The 17816-nt window shown below is 37.2% G+C and overlaps 2 protein-coding genes across 14 annotated transcripts in view; both read left to right on the forward strand.

The window, feature by feature from the left end:
* LOC137181158 (immunoglobulin-like and fibronectin type III domain-containing protein 1) overlaps positions 1–2109 on the forward strand; it is a 29665-nt gene extending 27556 nt beyond the window's left edge. For all 12 annotated transcript variants that reach the window (XM_067586612.1, XM_067586606.1, XM_067586609.1 and 9 more), the window contains 2 exons: positions 915–1241; positions 1369–2109. In XM_067586612.1, the coding sequence (XP_067442713.1) occupies positions 915–1241; positions 1369–1373 (332 nt within the window). In that variant the 3' untranslated portion in view covers positions 1374–2109. The remainder of the gene's footprint in view (positions 1–914; positions 1242–1368) is intronic.
* Positions 2110–2249: 140 nt separating this feature from the next.
* On the forward strand, positions 2250–14445 carry igfn1.3 (immunoglobulin like and fibronectin type III domain containing 1, tandem duplicate 3). Of its 2 annotated transcripts, none has more exons than XM_067586619.1 (24): positions 2250–3220; positions 5348–5419; positions 5629–5751; positions 5825–5961; positions 6104–6203; positions 6295–6336; positions 6420–6465; positions 6607–6790; positions 6962–7075; positions 7221–7383; positions 7552–7824; positions 7946–8485; positions 8569–8693; positions 8778–8919; positions 9059–9352; positions 9453–9749; positions 9879–10058; positions 10220–10348; positions 10435–10743; positions 10990–11075; positions 11217–11409; positions 11780–12076; positions 13465–13791; positions 13890–14445. In XM_067586619.1, exons 2-24 carry the CDS (start codon positions 5368–5370, stop codon positions 13892–13894), a joined length of 4158 nt encoding a protein of 1385 aa, XP_067442720.1. In that variant the 5' UTR covers positions 2250–3220; positions 5348–5367; the 3' UTR covers positions 13895–14445. The 2 variants fall into 2 exon arrangements, with proteins under 2 accessions (XP_067442720.1, XP_067442721.1); XM_067586620.1 differs by having other exon boundaries at positions 5351–5419.
* Positions 14446–17816: the final 3371 nt, after the last annotated feature.

Raw genomic sequence — 17816 nt, forward strand, 5'->3', positions numbered from 1 at the left:
ATGTTAATACTTGAAACTTGAACTTGAAACTTCCATTTTCCAGGTTCATCTACAACAGACCAATATCTGTATTTGAGACAAGCTTATGCTGATACAGTACTTACAAACACATGAACCATATATTCCTTCTACAAAAGGACTGAGGCTACAAACAAAGTTGAATTGACTGTGTCCTTTCTTCCCTCGTGCATCTTCCATAAGAATGTTCAAATATTATACCAATGCTTTTACATGCTTTAGCCACTTAACTATAGTTGATTTAAAAAGACTGATGCTATGGGGCCATAAATGTACCATGCCATCACCGCACCATGTACTGTGCCAACACACCCACAATATCAATTCTGTATGCTTTTCTGTCTTTATCTTTTGTGCAATGTGTGTCTGTGACAGCCCACAGTACTAAACACTCTTGAAAGTTAAGTCTTTTTTTTTTTTTTTTGGAAAAAAATGCACATAGAGGCAACTACAACCCTTTCATGCATCAACACACATTTCTTTTTCTCAAAGTTTCTTGCAACAAAGAGAGAGACAAAGGAGACAAACTACAATAGTCTGGCGACACACAGCCAATGCATTTTGGGTTTTGTGAAAAACAGAAATTTTCCGTTAAATTTGAGCCAATTTCCACCACGTCGAATGAAGTATTGTTTGGATCTTTTTCATGACTTGTCCTTACAATTTGGCCAGAACATTTTGTATCAGGAACAGAAAGTGAGTATTATTTCTACATTGCTCTGCCTGATCATCAAAAAATTTTAGTACAGGTACAGGACCTAAAAGTACTGCACCTGTAAATTCCCAATCATACCTATAGCACAACCATCACCAAACATGCTCTCCTGTTAGACAAATGCAATTCAGTATTAATACTTAAAACTAATTTATTATAATGCATATCTACTTTTTTCCAGAAAAGTTCCATGTGAACATGCCAGAAAGTAAGGTCTGTGATCTACAGTGTGCTCCCAAGTTCCTTGTCCCATTGAAAATGCACGCTGCTCCTCAAGGCTATGAATGCTACATGAGCTGTGCTATAAAAGGAGATCCCACACCTCATGTGACATGGCTCCGCAACAATATCAGTCTGAATACCAACACTAACTATTACATCTCCAACACCTGTGGAGTCTGCTCTCTGCTCATATTGCGGGTTGGACCTAAAGATGTCGGGGAATACAAGGTTGTTGCAGAAAACCCAGTGGGGAGGGCAGAGTGCTCCACCAAATTGGCTGTCAGAGGTAAAACTTTACCAAAATGTGCCTGTATTTTTAAGACACTGTCACTATGTTTTGCATTGACATGCATGTTATACAGTGTTGACCTTTGAAATCTGAAACTAATCACTGCTTTTTTTTTTCTTTCCAGAATAAATAAACATGATGAAGACGGTAGACTTCCTCTAAAACCCTGAGAGAAGTCAAGTTGTTGGTAATTCAGAGATGATGCATACTGTATCTTTAGACATAAGCCAACCCTGTCAAATGCACAATATAGTATTAAAAAATATTGCTTGTTACATCTTCCTTTTATTCTTTTTTGATTAACAAATTCCTACAAAGAATGACATTTATTCAAGGCAACAGTCAGAATAAAGGCCTAGGCAAACGTTAGTGAAATAAAAGCCACAAACATGTTTTGTTTGATTCTACTATTCAATCCTAATAAAAGAGAAGCTTGAAATAATAATGTGCAATCTTGCATATTTTACATCTTGAAACAGAAACAGCAAAAATCCAAGTTGTGTAACTATAATAATATGCATGTTGAGCAGCAAAAATATTACAGCACAGAACTGAAAACTGTGTAGTTGCATTTTATGGGTTTTTACAGTATAATTTAAAGAAAATGTTTTTTGCCTAAAGCTTATGCAACTATGTGCTGGTGTCTTTCAGTTCATTTTTAGGTGTTTTTAGGTTTCTATTAATGTTTTTAGGGACTGGTTGCAATCATTATTTTTCCCCAATTATGGATTTGCAATCTTTCATTGGAAAGACAATCACAAAAGAAAACATACTGACATGAAAAATTGATATGACTGTTTGTTATAGTATGATATTCTTATGAAATTGTGTGTGGGTTTGGTGTAAATAAATATTTCATACTCCATTTATGATGTGGAATTTTTGGTTTGATGTGCATGTCACTTTGAAAAACAGGTAGTACTACTTAACAGAAAGTACATATATGTTTATAAATGTTAACAAAAAATACTTGCATAAACATGTATGAATATAGACTTATATTGCAGCACATGTTCATGCCTTAACATAGCAAGCACGTATCAAAATTCATGTCACTTGTTCACCTCCATGAAGGTTTATGTGAATAATTTATGTCCAGTCTTCTTGTATTACCTCTCAGAGCATATTTTTTGTGGGGTCAGACATTAGTCCAAGTTTAGAGTCACTGAAGAAGAGCGGGTCAACAGTTGCACCCAGGGCTTCAACATGAGTGACCAGTGCAGGATGACACTTCTTGGGTTCAAAGAGAAGTGCGTCTCACAATGCTAAAATAAATTCTACTGTGTAACTTGTTTCTGTTCTGTTTCAATTAGACAAGATAGAAAAAAAAAATTGTGGCTCATTAGTATCAGAATAAGGCTTAGCTTGTTTTGCTTGTTTTGTGTCTGATATGTCCAGAACAGCGTCAGAGTAAATGAGAACATTTGTGAAAATGGTAATATTTTAGGAATAGACTTGCAATATTTTAAGATTATGGTTCATTAATTTTGACATTTCTAAACATGCAAACAAAACTATTGTAAGGAGCTCAAAAAGTCAGAATTGAATTGACGCTTACCTCTTGACTGTTAAATGTTGTAAGGAAGATCAGACCGCCTATACGTACAGTTAATGCCGAGGCAGTTCAACCATGTTACTGTGTCTCTTCCCATGAGACTCTCCTTTTTAATAAGAGCAGCCAAAAGCACCCTGCTGCAGTGCTAAAGCTTAGATTCCAGGTTTGAGGGAGGGATTTCAAAACTCACAGCTGCATTTCCTGTGGTGTCCCCTTTTCAAGAACCTATAGAACTTTAGGGCCAAAGAGCGTGTCAGTAAACCTATCCCTAAGAGCCACAGTGAAAAAGCACTGGGTTAGGTTGCCCTGGGTGTCTCTGAAAGGCTTTATTGCCTCTCAAAACTGAGAGCCCACACTCAAGAATCAGCTGCCAGGTGGCTGGCAACACACAGCGGAGAACAGCAATTTACCTAAAAAAATAGTAAGTACATTTAAGAGATACTGGGAAAGATTCTTTGATATTTCACCATAAACTCTTTAATCTGTAATCCAGTTTAAGTATGTGTCTATATGTGTTTGCATGTTACTGTACACTACTTGGTAATGAGATCTAGGTAGTTATCCTAAGTCAGAATTCTAATTAAAACTGCATGCTGACAGTAATTTATATGATTCCAGTTTCTCTCAAGTTCAATATGATGAAATACCAGAAATGTTTTACTTTAATAGTGTTGTTCATATTTTGAAGAAAGCAGAATTGTCAGAGACTGATGAGAAATATAAAAAGAGGAAAATGTCAGGCTACAATGATGATTGTGGAGGTGCAAGAGAGTAGTGGCAACTGTGTGCAAAGAGTCAGTTTCTATAGTTTGACTATCAAAAAACTAAATCTTATTCATGTATTCATATGGAAATTACTCCTACACTTTCCCGCTGCAAAGATCTAAGGGCTAAACTATGCTGTTAAGCTTTAAAGTGATGTTTTATTTAGCTTTTTAATGCACAAAGAATATGTCAAATTAAATAATATGTTCTTCTATTAAATGGAGTTCAGAGATATAGGACACAGACCTGACAAGTTATTCATAAATCAGTTCACTCATAACACCCTTGGCAAAGCTATTTTTTGTCTCAGACAAATATAGCTGCACAGCAGTGCACTGAGTGTACAAAACTGCTAAATATGCTGGTGACTGACAGAACTCTGCAAAAATCATTTAAATGTATTCAATGTTTATAGTTTAAGTGGCTATCAAATATAATCCATGAACAAAAGGTTCCTGTCATTAGACTAATGAGATAATAAAAATCAGGGAAAGCAAAGTGGATAGAGGCACTAACATTAGTTTATACTTGTGCACTCAAGTTACAGTAAGATATTTTGATCACATATAAGTGATATTTGCATATATAAAATTGAATCTTTATTGAGAAAACAACTTTAATTATGAGTACATGCTGTTCTGAATTAAACATTTTGTCAGTCTTAAAAATGATACTGTCTTAAAGTCATATCAGTATGCTAATGCGACCCTTTTTTGGCATTTGTGATTAAATGTTTTGTAATGGAAATGAATAAATTACAACATAACTAGTATCCATGTGTAGAAATATACATTTTCCATACTTCATACTATTTTTTCAAATGCACAGTATATGGCTTGTCAGGTACACTGTTATTAAAGCAAAACTGGCAATACAGGCTGGCTATACCTGACTAATTATACACGTTCTTGATCATCAAAATGTCCTTTTTTTGTCCTAGTTTCAGGACAACTTTGATTTAATAACTCATCTATAGAAAAAAGAAAAGAGGCTATCTTTAACTGCACAACATTGGCCTGTGGTACCTTTTATTTTATTATCTTTTCACCCATTTCTTTCAATAATTCAGGGCTTAAAAGAAAGCAAAACCTAAGTGTTAAGATAGTTATGAGTCTTGTAGCATTTGTCAGCCACTTCACGTCACTTCCTGAGTCATGATGGATAGTTTTATGAGGTATGTGACCTACTGCCGTCAAACTTAGGCTGGGCACTTGCAGGAATCTACGCAGGGCATGCTAGGTATTTTGTTACCACAGGAATTCTTCATTTATGATACAGATAGGGTTACCAATTCAGGGATCCTTGTATCAGTTTCTTGAAATATAGATCTTTCTCTCATTCTTCAATCCTGAAGAATATTATTTCACCTACTTTTTGTAATTGGAGGGGTGAATAAATTATGTCCAATTACATCTATTGTCTGTCCAAGGAGGGCTTTACTTAAAAATCTATGAACATCATGTTGTAAAATCAGACATGCAACATAATGCCACTGAGTAGGAAAATGATAAATGATACACCCTGCAGATTCAGACCATCTGGAAGAGATTAACTATATGTTGAACAGATGGGGATTCTGATGGTTACCAACAGTGGTCAAGCCATGTCTACGTCTCCAGAATACAGGATATGTTATGCACTGATATATTTTCTTTCAATCGACTAAACGATTAATCGACTAATCATTGCAGCTCTAATCCAGTCCAGCAACCCTCAAAGCGAAGACCAAAGTGACATGCACAAGTTTGGGTTAAAATGTTGTTTATTGTTTGTGTTTTCAAAGCAGCTGTTGTCTAAATCAAGATGTTTAAGATACGTAAATCTAAGGATGAGGAGCCAACTGCTCCAGGGCAGGGTAAGTAACTATAAAATGTGATGACTCACCTTTTTTTTTTAATTACTGCTGAAAAAACGAATTAGGTAATCAACACTAATTGAATACACTACAGCATTTTCTGAGACATAGTATGAAGTTAAAATAATATATAAAACCTCAATTAAATCAGTTCTTCACAAGTTTTTCATGAAATTGTAAATCATGCACTTTATCTCATTTAATGACAGTGAAAATTAAAAAGAAGTCAAGGGTGCCTGGAGTTATGATCACCCAGTATGTGGAAGAACTACCTGAAGGAATGAGCACCCCAGATTTCACTCGGAAACCTATTGCTCTGACTATCCAAGAAGGTAAAATACCACCTCTAACCACATAATAATGTTTTCAAAGATATACAATAACTGCTCTCTGTCCTTTCTGAAGGAAAACTGGCTATTTTCAGAGCAATAGTTACCGGCAAACCAGAACCAACTGTGACCTGGGTGAGAAATGAGGGAGAAATTGATGATGAAATGTACAAAATTACCCACGATACAAGTTCTGGTGAATACCAGCTACAGGTGAGGCCATTGACCATATCATATGAGGAAAGCTTATTCAGATAACTAAAATCTAAACAAGACTGATAAATCAATGAATCAGTCAGAGTAATGAATTTAAAAAAAATCTTGCAAAAATATTGATAATCATGTATTCCCATAGATACCAGATGTATCGGTGGATCAAGCTGACACCTACAAGTGTTATGCCAGAAATGAATATGGAAAAGCGGTTGTAACAGCTGTGCTCAATGTTATTGAAGGTGAGTTACTTACTTCTTGCCATTAAATATTCAGAACTGATTCTTAAAAAAGTAAATTTGTCTGACTTAACTTTAATTGCTTCCATTTTAGTTGGCTATAAAAAGAGCAGAGCCTTGAAAGAATCAAGAACAGGTACACAACCTAAATTTCATTTATAACAATGCAGTATCAATCATTGAATGAAAATTGTAACCATGCTACCGGTTGTGTTGTAGCTATCCGAGAAACACCTGAGGATTTCAAAAAGGCCTTAAAAAACACGTAAGTAGGAAGCTAGTTTACAAATGGACAAAGGTACATGACAATGTGTTCATTTTTTTTGTTTTGTTTTATTTTATGCCTATCCATGTACAGTGTGTCCTGAGTGTGTTTCATAATTGATAATTTTGTTTCTTTTTGGAGGGTTGACATTGAGTCTAAAGAAGAAGAAAAACCAGAAATTGATGACAAGTTTTGGGAACTGTTGTTGAGTGCCGACAAAAAAGATTACGAGAGCATCTGTGCTCAGTATGGTGTCACTGATTTTCGTGGGATTCTAAAGAAACTAAATGAAAAGAAGATTGAAAGGGAGCAAGAGCAAGAAAAGGTATTTTTCAACTTCATCTGTGTTTCAATATGAAGCAACTACACCGTCAAATATCTAAAATACAGTAATATAATGGAATACCAGACATAGAGGAAATACAAACTACATACAGGAAAACTCAACATTTTCACTGTGTCAAAAGTATTTTTTTCCTGATTCTGATTACTACAGGTTGTTGAGAGACTATGCAACCTAAAGCCTATTGAAATGAGAGAAAATGGTGCTGCAGAGTTTGAACTTGAAATGTCACTGAAAGACATTACTAGCAAAATCTTCCTATACAAGGTGAGACATTTCATTTTAACTGAGTAAAGTACATGAAAGCACTGAAAGTCATATTACAAATCTACTGTATGTGCATGTGCACACAATCAATCAAATACTGTAAATGCTACATATTTAACATTCACAACTACTTGTGTTTGAACAGGATGGAGTTATGGTTCCATTTGATTGTGACACAGAGGTAAAACACGGATTGAGACAAGTGGGGAAGAAGTTTGTGTTCAGCATCAATGGTGTTAGTCCAGAGGATGCAGGATTATACCAAGTGGAAGTTGATGGAGTTAAGATCTTCTCAACAGACTTAAAACGTAAGATGATGCAGCAAATTAATTGTCTGCATACTTTACTGTAACGTGTAAATAATGCAATACAACATACAAGAGAGCTTTGGTTGCCACATGAGTTGTCCTGTGACAGAAAATACCAGATCCTGAGCTAACACAGTAATGATGTGCTACATGTTATATTTCATGCAGTTCCACCTGTAGACTTCCTGGTCAAGATTCAAGACGTGAAAGCAGAGGAAAGAGAAGATGCTGTGTTTGAGTGTGTCATCTCACATCCCATGCATAAGATAAATTGGGTTGGAAAGAATACTCCATTGGAGCAAGGGGACAAATATGACATCATTGTGTCAGAGGACAAGCTGATTCATACATTGGTGGTGAAGGACTGCATGCCATTGGACAAAGGAATTTATGCAGCTATGACTGGACAAAAATCCTGCAATGCCTGGCTTATAGTGGAAGGTACCATTTAAATGTTTCAAATTGTACAGTATTTTTTCAGCTTTATAACACAAGCTAGGCAAATATTCAAAAATTCCCTTAAAGCATTAAAAATAACCTGGTACTGTGTATTTTTTATTAGCTGACAATGATCCAAACTCACACGGAAAGAAGAAAGCTCGCAAAACAACCCGAGCTGGTGGTGGTGGAGCCGATCTTTTGAAAATTGCTCAGGAGCAACAGGCTAAGATACAGCTGGAGAGAGATGAGATGATTGCAAGGGCAAAGGAAAGGGCTGAGGCTGAAGCAGCGGCGGCAGCCGCAGCGGCAGCTGAGAAGGCAGAAGCAGATGCTAAAGCTAAAGCAGAAGCAGAAGCTAAAGCTAAAGCAAAAGCGAAGACCAAGGGGAAGACAAAGGCAAAGGGACAGACAAAGACAAAAGTAAAGGGGCAGACAAAGGCTGGAGATGGCACAGATAAGGCAGGGGAAGATGTAGAAGAGGAAGATGATGAGGAAGAGGATGAGCAGGAAGGAGAAGTACCAACTGAGGGTAAATCATCAAAAGCTAAGCAGGAGCTACAAGCAAAGGAAGAAGGGGCTCCTGATACTGAAGAAGAGGAGCCTGTTCAAGAGAAAAGAAAGAGAGTGAGAGCAGGCCCACTTGTCCCTGATACCATCATTGGTGAGACGCTCTCAGAACATAGCAATGCTACGCTATTCATATATTTCTGTTTCTAGGTAACAATAAGCTTGTATTTTCTTTAGACCCAGGAGTATACTTCACTAGTGGACTTTCAGATGTAACTGCTATCATTGGTACTGATGCCGAACTGGTCTGCAGACTGAGCAGTGAGGACTGCGATGGAGTCTGGTACAAAGATGGCAAAGAGGTGAGAAACGTAAGAGTTGATAGAATAATAGCTTCTACCTTTAACCGTCAGAGATTTAGATGTGCTTGTGTGTGTGCATTTCAGATAACAACCACAGATGATATCTGTATTGTCAAAGATGGGACTTATCGCAAACTAATTGTCAAAAACTGCAAAGAAGACGATACTGCAAAGTACCGATTTGAGGCTGATGGGCGTAAAACAGAAGCAGTGCTAAAGATTGAAGGTAATTAAATCAAAATCGATTCGAGACACTTCAACTCAAACAAAACAAAAGGCCAATCACTGTGAAAATGTGTAAAACAATATCCTTTTGAGCTCAGCGATTAAGTGCCAATATGAAAAGATGTGTGTTCTTCAACTAGATCCTCCAAGAATCAACCCCGATGACCTCGCTGACTTCATGAAACCTGTTACAATCAAAACTGGCAAAGATGCAGCCTTCAAGCTGTCTTTTGTTGGACGGGAACCCATGAAGATACAGTGGTACCATGAAGGCGAAGAGTTGTTGGAGGACAGCCATACCAAGATTGAGAAGTCTTCCTCACACAGCCGTCTGCTGTTGACAAAGTGCCCACGCAAAATCACAGGAGAAATTAAGATTAAGATTAAAAATGAATGTGGAATAACTGAGGCCATCTCCCAGCTCATTGTATTAGGTAAGCTGTGTTAAGGACTGGATGTTCTGAATTTGAAAAAATATATATGTAACACATGGATATGAGCATGGTTGTTCTTTATTCTTTTGTCTGACTACAGATAAACCAACACCACCACTAGGCCCTGTGGATATTATCGAAAGTTCTTCTTCTTGCATCGAGTTCAAATGGAGGCCTCCTAAAGACAATGGAGGGTCCCCTATCACTGACTACATCCTGGAGCGCCAGCAAATTGGCCGAAACAGCTGGAAGAAACTGGGCAAAATTGGCCCAGAGGCTAAATACAGGGACACTGATGTGGATCATGGCAGAAAGTACTGCTATCACATCAGGGCTGAAACTGATCAAGGCATCAGTGAAATGATGGAGACTGATGACATTCAGGCAGGAACAAAGGGTGAGTTGTCTTAGAAGCAAATCAAAATCTATTTGTGACAGCGTCTCAAGTATAGGAGGTGTTGTAGAAAAAGGCTTTAAGTGAGCCCATTAAAGAGATGTTGTTTTTTCTATTTTAACTTTCTTTTAGCATACCCTGGACCTCCTTCTACACCAAAAATTGTTAGTGCTTTCAAGGATTGTATCAATCTTGCTTGGTCTGCACCTTCCAATACTGGAGGAACCAACATTTTGGGATACAACGTGGAGAAACGCAAGAAAGGCAGTAATCTGTGGAGCTTTGTCAACCCACCAGATCAGCCCATTAAAGGTAGGGCCATTTTGATGATATCCACAATGACATGGATACGGTAAAAGTTTTCCTTCAGATGTGAACTTGTCAAGTGAAATGTGATTCCTTTTTCGAAGCTACAGAACTTATGAAGTTATGTTTTAAAGTCTTATACACAATGATTGATGACATGCCAACAGAGAAAAAGTATGCAGTGAAGGATGTTGTTGAAGGCATCGAGTACGAGTTCCGTGTATCAGCTATCAACATCTCTGGTGCCGGAGAGCCAAGTTCCCCATCTGAATTTGTGATTGCGAGAGATCCAAAGAGTGAGTAATAGGCCAAACTCAAATATTTTGTATGTTAATGCTGAGTAAAATCACAGTACAGTGTTCTGATCTACATAAATTTTCAGAGCCCCCTGGAAAAGTTATCGACTTGAAGGTGACTGACTCTACATACACCACCTTATCGCTGGGGTGGACCAAACCCAGGGAGGAGGAGGGGGTCCAAGATGAGGCCAAAGGATACTTTGTGGAGCTCAGACCAGCAGAAAATCCAGAGTGGGATCGTTGTAACACCAATGCTATCATTATGACCTCCTATACTATTATGGGTCTGAAGTCTATGGCCATGTACTGGGTAAGAGTCATAGCCACCAATGAGGGTGGAGACAGTGAGCCTCAAGAGTTGGACAACTACATCATTGCAATGCCTCCTCCAGGTGAGTCATTTGTCTACACTCAGAATCTGATACATTTTACTTTCAATTGGTCACTTTCTCTCATTAATTTTATCTAAAACTCAGCAGAGAGGGGAATGCTGGGGGATTAAGGGGAGATAATGGGGGGGTATTACTGTCCAAAAAGAAAAGTATGTATCTATAATACTGTATCATCATATGTGCAGATTGTTGAATAAAATTTGGTAAAAAAAAAAATAATCTAAAACTCTTCCCACATTGTCACAGTGAGACCCCATTTCACTGACAGAAAAATAAAGAACTTCATCGTAATGAGAGCTGGGAACTCTGCGCGGGTCAACTTCAACTTTCAGGTTCAGTATAATAGTCATACAAAAACGTGTGAGTGTAAGAACACAAAGTTGTTTTGTCCCATTTCAAGTGGCAGATAATTAGACATTCTACAGAAGTATAAACCCACATCATCTTAGATCTGCATCTTCTGCTGTTGACAGGCCTCTCCAATACCAGATATTACATGGCTCAAGGATGGCCTGCCTGTAGCTAAGCATGTGACAGTGAGCAACTCAGACACATCATCACAGTTAATGATCCCCTCAGCAGAGCGTCATGACACTGGGATCTACACAATCATTGTGAAGAATATTGTTGGTCAAGAGACCTCCAGTGTTGAGATAAGAGTCACAGGTACAGTGAAAGAAAATCTTACCTCATCCATATAAAATAAAAGAGAAATAATAACCAAAGGCTGCATGGATTTGAAATGTGATATGCATAATTCGTAAGATTATTACAAAGTTGATCTAGATTTTAGAAAAGGCAAAAAAGGGCTGTCATATTTCTAGAATTAACAATTGAGGGTTTTGAAATATTTTATGTTCTTTCTTGTTTACTAAGGCATTTACAAGTGTATACTATGTTCTTTGTATACTTTGGACTCAAAAACTGATTTGGGAAAGTTTAAAGAGAGCCAGATTCAGTGTGCAGGCATTCTCACTGTAGTCAGCATAAACATAAAACATGAAGACAATAATAATCTTGTCCTACCTGTTTCTAGACGACCCCAAGCCTCCAGGCCCTGTGGAGCTGGAGGAAAATGTGTCAGGAACAGTGACCGTCTCCTGGACTCCATCTCCTGATGAGAAAAAAGACGACAGGCTTCACTACATGATCACCAAGCGCGATTCGGTTAAGCGCACTTGGCACACTGTGGCTGACCATCTTTTCAATAACAAGTTCACTGCCATCAATATCATGCCAGGACGGCAGTATCAGTTCCGGGTCTATGCCAAGAATGACATGGGGCTTTCCGAACCCTCTGAGTCACCAACCTGGGAAGTGAGGAGGAAGAAAGGCAGGTTTAAAAACAGTCATTTGAAAGTCTCTCATTTAGAGCTGAAACAATTAGTTGATAATCAACAGAAATTTTAAGTCCTCCTCCACTCAAAATGTGTCTTTCTTATTGTAACTTCACTTGGATGTTGTAGCTTCACTGTGCAGAATGATGTTTGTGCAGAGTTCACATTCATCTGCTCAAGGAGGAAAGTTTCTCTGTGATCACCTTAAATCTGAGTTTAAGGTGTATACCCTACAAGCATGATTTATGACATCACAACTAGTTTGGAGCCAACTGTGGTCCAGTATGCAACTTTAATGCAACTGCAATTAGTGAAGTAGGAGACATCTTACATAGATTGTTCTTAGATTGTGGATTTTTCAATGAGGGAGGAGTATATGTAAATCTAATGGTGTGTTCAGTTGAAAATATTCAATTTGAGCAAAAAATTTGCATGTATCGCAGGGTTTTATGATCACAAGGCGAAAATTTGCTTTGCATTCTGTGCGAACAGAGCTTAGGGATTGTACCAAGGTAATTGATGTTTTTTGTGGAAAAAACATAGCAGCCACAAATTATTAGTACAAGAAGATTGCTTTTATGTATCTTAGATCATGTCTGGAGGGGATCTTTAATCAAAAATAATTTGATAGTCAATTAATCGTTTCAGTCAATTATTAAGAATAAAGGACAAACATTTGCTGGTTTGAGCTTTTTTAGTCAAAGTTTTTTGTATATGTTTTCTAAAATTTTAAATTGAATATCTTTGGGTTTTGGACTGTCAGACAAAACAAGACGTGAAGATATCACAGAACTTGTGTTGGTTGTTGATTTTTTTTTGTTGGTTTGTTTGTTTTGTTTTTATAGACTAAATTAATTGCATAATCAAAATAATAATAATAATCAAGAGATTAATCAACAATTGAAATAATAGTGGGTATCAGTCCTAATGTATTTTAAAAGGCATTAACAAGATCTAAACAGATGTAGCTGTGTACAACTCAGTCAGCAAAAGAAGTTAATAGATGTAAGTACTTAGCATAATAAGAATGATCATTTGAAAGTACAATAATACAACTGAATTAATCTCAAAGGACAAATAAAGAATATGAATTGGCTTGCTGAGAGATGTCAACTTTAGTAGTTTTTGTACATTTGGTGAGCATACTGTACATCAAACTGCAAGGTCTGACAGAGAAGTGTTGCTAATTAATGTTTGTCTTATTTTCATGAAATGCACCATGAAAGGCAGAGCATTTTATATAAATGCTTCCAATATGGACATTTAGGACAGATAAATGATTCAATTAACAGACAGCTAAAGAGAATATAGCATTGAAAAATGTACCCATCATTATATATTACACCCTTTTAACATTTCTGCCCTTTTTCTTGTATCCTTCCAGAAACATTTTCTGTGACTCTCCCAGCCTCAAAGGACTGCAGCTTTGAGGCGCCTCCTTCTTTCACTGTTCCGCTAAAAATGCGCAACAGTCCAGAAAGCTATGAATGCTACATGAGTTGTGCTGTGACAGGAAACCCCAAACCCCATGTTACTTGGTACAGAAATAACGTCAGCCTTAACACCAACACTAACTACTACATCACTAACACATGTGGGGTCTGCTCCATGGTGATACTCAAAGTTGGGCCCAAGGACAGTGGGGATTACACAGTCATTGCAGAAAACCCTCTGGGTAGAGTGGAGTGTTCAACTAAACTTGTCGTTAAAGGTAAAAACTCCTTCTCAGTTATTTGTTACATTTTAAAATCTGTTCCTATGGCTATACTTTGCTTTAACAGCTCTCTTTTCTTCCTTCTTCTCCCTCAGATTAGGATGACGCAGTGGTCCTTAACTCCCAAAAACACCTGCCCCATTAAAATGAATGGCATGTAAATGGTTTACCAATCTGAACAGTGCTGTCATTTTTGGGTTTTTTGTGAATTACTATATTCATGTGTTTAAACAAACTGTGATGGAAAGAAAGAAAGAAAGAAAGAAAGAAAGAAAGAAACAAACAAACAAACAAATGTTATAAAGCACTAAGGACAAATTTGAGCGATTCAAACAGATTTGGTTGTATTTGAGTGCAAATTATCACAGTTTATCTGTTGGGTGCCAATTAGACATTTGAGATTCAACATGAGTGATATGCAAGAGCTTGCATCCACACATGTTCATTTTTTTACATTCATTCAACTCAGCTGTGATTATAGTTAGTTTTCTTTGCTGTTTTCTGAATAAGACATACAATTTGCTGGCTTTTCTGAAGATACGACCTCATGGAAAATTGACAATATGACAATATGGCTATAACTGAGTATGTTTTAGTGTGTGTTTGATTAATCCTTATGCCAAAATGTAAATAAATCATTTCTGTTCAACAGTCTATCTTTAATCTAAATTCATTCATGAGCCTGATTTATACAGTAACAGCCACACTGGCAGCTCTGTGAGACTGTACTTGTTTGGAAGGTATTGTTTTCCAGGTTCACCATCGTAGTTTAGTGCGTTAACAAAAGGTACAGCTAAGGCTGATGGGAGTGTCATTATGAACCAAAGTATTTGACAAATAGTATTTGACTTGATGATGAGTAGAGAAAAAGTTATCACTGTATATTCTGAGGGAAACATAAACTACTGTATCAGATTCCACTGCAATTCATTCATTAGTTGTCTGGACATCTTCAGTCAAATCTACAAATGCCAACCTCATGGTGGTGCTAGAGGAAAAAGTCAGGGGATCAACAAAGTCATGAGGGTCCATCATCTAGGAACCATGAATATCTGTACAAAATGTGTGTACAAAACTTTGACCTGCTAATGACAAGTCAAGGATCATCAAAGTCATTAGGATACATCATCTGGGCATCATGGACTTCTGTTGACATTTCATGGCATTACATCCTACAGTTGTCAAGAGATATCAAAACCAAAAATGTCAACGTCATACTGGAGCTAGTGGAAAAGTCTGGGGAAGTCAGTAGGTTTAATCCTCTGGGAAATACAGTATGAATCTCTGTAGAAAATTTGGCAATCCATCCAATAATTGTTGAGATATTTCAGTCTGGACCACAGTGATGGACCAACAGACCGACCGATAACATGTTCTGGCCACAATTTCTGTCTATACACAGACTCAGGCACTGGCCTTGCCTCTACCTTTATCTATTACATGCAGGTAAAATCAAACCATTCATTATTCTATTATAATTATTATATTATATTTATATCTGTATACTATAAACCCATGCGCAACTATGAAGTATCTTTGCTGCGATCACATTCAGTTTAGTCCTGGCATACAGTACTCTGAGGCATTTATTGAGGTGGTCCATTTCCAACTTCACATGCACTGTTTCCGCTTTGCCAACTGTCACATGGCTTCAAATTTCTCTTTTACTGCGAGCATGTGGTTGGAGGCTTTCAGAAGATATTGCATGTCTATTATAGAAAGTCATAAATGATAAAATTTCATGTGCATGACAAAGTGCAACCTTACAAAACAACTGTCTATGTCCCTGTGTAAAGTTCTCGGGCGCCCTAATATCATCAGTAGCCATATGGCATCCTGTTATTATTGACACAAGTCTTTACAGGGAGTTTATTGTACTAGGCTTTGAAATTTAAAAGCCTCTAAACAATCCAAACAAGCAAATAGTGTTTGACAATTCTGAGTGAGATGCTATGAAGGAGTTTCCTGTAATTTGGCAAAAAAGAAGGACACTATCTTCCTCTGACAACATGGATGCTTTTTCTCCATTTAACAAGAAAGTTTTAGTGTAGTTTAATTACAAACACACGGAATAGGTCAATGCAGTGTACTTTCCTATGAAAATAAATATGAAAATGAAAAAAAAAACAAGTCTGCCCTAACACAGATGGGGTTACCTTTTTCCACATTGTATTGGGTTGCTTAACGTTAGGTTTGTTTTGTCATTGTTTGGATGGAAGAATTCAAAGCCTCTGACTTCAGTGACCCTTTGTAATAAATGCCTTCAAGAACACCAGGCCTCTCATATCAGCTTCCCATGCCTGAGAACAGTCGTAGTTCCTGTGCCACACATCTGCTTTTATTACATGGCTTGAAATATCCACACACACCCACACACACACACACAATCGTGCTCAAACTGAGCATAGCTCTGTTATTACTGAGGCCACAATAACTAGGTTGTGGTTTAAAGTGCCAGCAGCCAGACTCCAAGAGAAATCTGAATGACTTCTAGCATGTCAGTAAATACCCTCAAGGTGGTCAGTGTGTTCCAACAGATTAACAGTACATTTCTCATTGTTGAAAGGAATTTTTTGACATTTCAAATTCTGAAATTAACGAGTAAAACTATTTGTTAACTACAACAACAAATTGATTTAAGGATTATTTACAGAGTTGTTTTCCTTCCTCTTATGTGGCTGATGCAGATCTCAATTATAAAAATGATCTGTGAGTGTAAAACTTATTGGCGGTGTTGATTTATAGAAACACTGGTATCACTGTGACTTTTACATTTAGAGTTCTTCATTTTAATTAATTGATTAGTAAAATAAACATCTTATTACCCGTGAATTCAACTTTCAATGTCAAGCTGGCCAGTGGCAGTTAAGTCCTCCTCAGAGAAACTCCTATCCAATCAGCAGATTTACACAGAAAAGTTAAAGGGGAATCAAGAAAGTTACTGTGCCATTTTCGCCTAATGTGATGATATGTTCTGACAGGTACTCACAATATCACGTCAGCCCATGCTCTCTTTACACAAAACTTTCAGTCATCTATTTAAACAACAATAATCTCACTGTACAGTATGTATACTCACATCTGGTCATATCTGTCAGGCTAATAAAACTGAGACTGCACAGCCATGCGGTTAATAAAGCCCAAATGAAATTCCAGTGGACCTACAACCTGTCACTCGGAGATATAGAGTATGTGTTGGGTAGGTGTAGGTGTTGTTGGTGATTTTCTCACATCAACAGTGGGGCTAGTCTATTAAAGAACACCTTGAGTCATAACATATATTAGAAAGCCCAATGCTGAGGCATATTTACATTTAAATGAATTTCAGATAAAGACAAGTCTTTTATGCCTAATAACTCTTACAGAGCACAATCAAATACACCTGGTACTTAGCTTTGAATAGGTTAAAACTCCATTAGAACAGTGCAGCCGTTATGATTTAACAGATTATTGTTGGCCATCACCTGAAATAAGAAAAAATTGGTCCTCCAGCTTTGTTATTGGTGAAGGTTCACCAAAATACAGCCCTATGTGATGTGATATTCTGACTCTGTCTTTATAGACATAGTTAGGCAGATTACTAACTGATTAAAACAAACCTGTCAATGCTGTAAAATAATTGTTTAAATGTATAGCTTTTTATGTTTTTTTGATTTGCATACACACTTGCCTGCCAAACATGATGCCTTAATGATTAGCGATATGTGTATTTTGATGTGAAGCCTGTAAAAAACCTACATGAGGCTGGAAAAACACAACTGACATCTCAGTGGAGAATCCTTTAATGTATTTTCCTACTAGTTCTTCTACTTAAAAAGTACTGTAGCCTCTGGTATTATATTAACTTTGAGATGACAAGGAATTTGTAACATTAAACTATCTAATTTCCAAGGACAAGTCTGTGGCACACTTGACAATTTTTCAGGGATCCTGGCCTCACACTCATGTTTACAGTTGCGATTCCAGACTGCTCAAAGACCCCCAATAAACACATTGTATTTTTAGATGGTGTCAATAGGATA

The sequence above is a fragment of the Thunnus thynnus genome, chromosome 4 (assembly GCF_963924715.1).
Source record: "Thunnus thynnus chromosome 4, fThuThy2.1, whole genome shotgun sequence".
NCBI classification, from domain to species: domain Eukaryota; kingdom Metazoa; phylum Chordata; class Actinopteri; order Scombriformes; family Scombridae; genus Thunnus; species Thunnus thynnus.

Coding starts and splice junctions, on each gene's coding strand:
- igfn1.3 (XM_067586619.1), top strand. CDS start 5,368: ATGTTTAAGATACGTAAATCTAAGGATGAGGAGCCAACTGCTCCAGGG. Junction 10,744..10,989: donor CATTGCAATGCCTCCTCCAG/GTGAGTCATTTG, acceptor ACATTGTCACAG/TGAGACCCCATTTCACTGAC. Junction 11,410..11,779: donor TGTTGAGATAAGAGTCACAG/GTACAGTGAAAG, acceptor ACCTGTTTCTAG/ACGACCCCAAGCCTCCAGGC.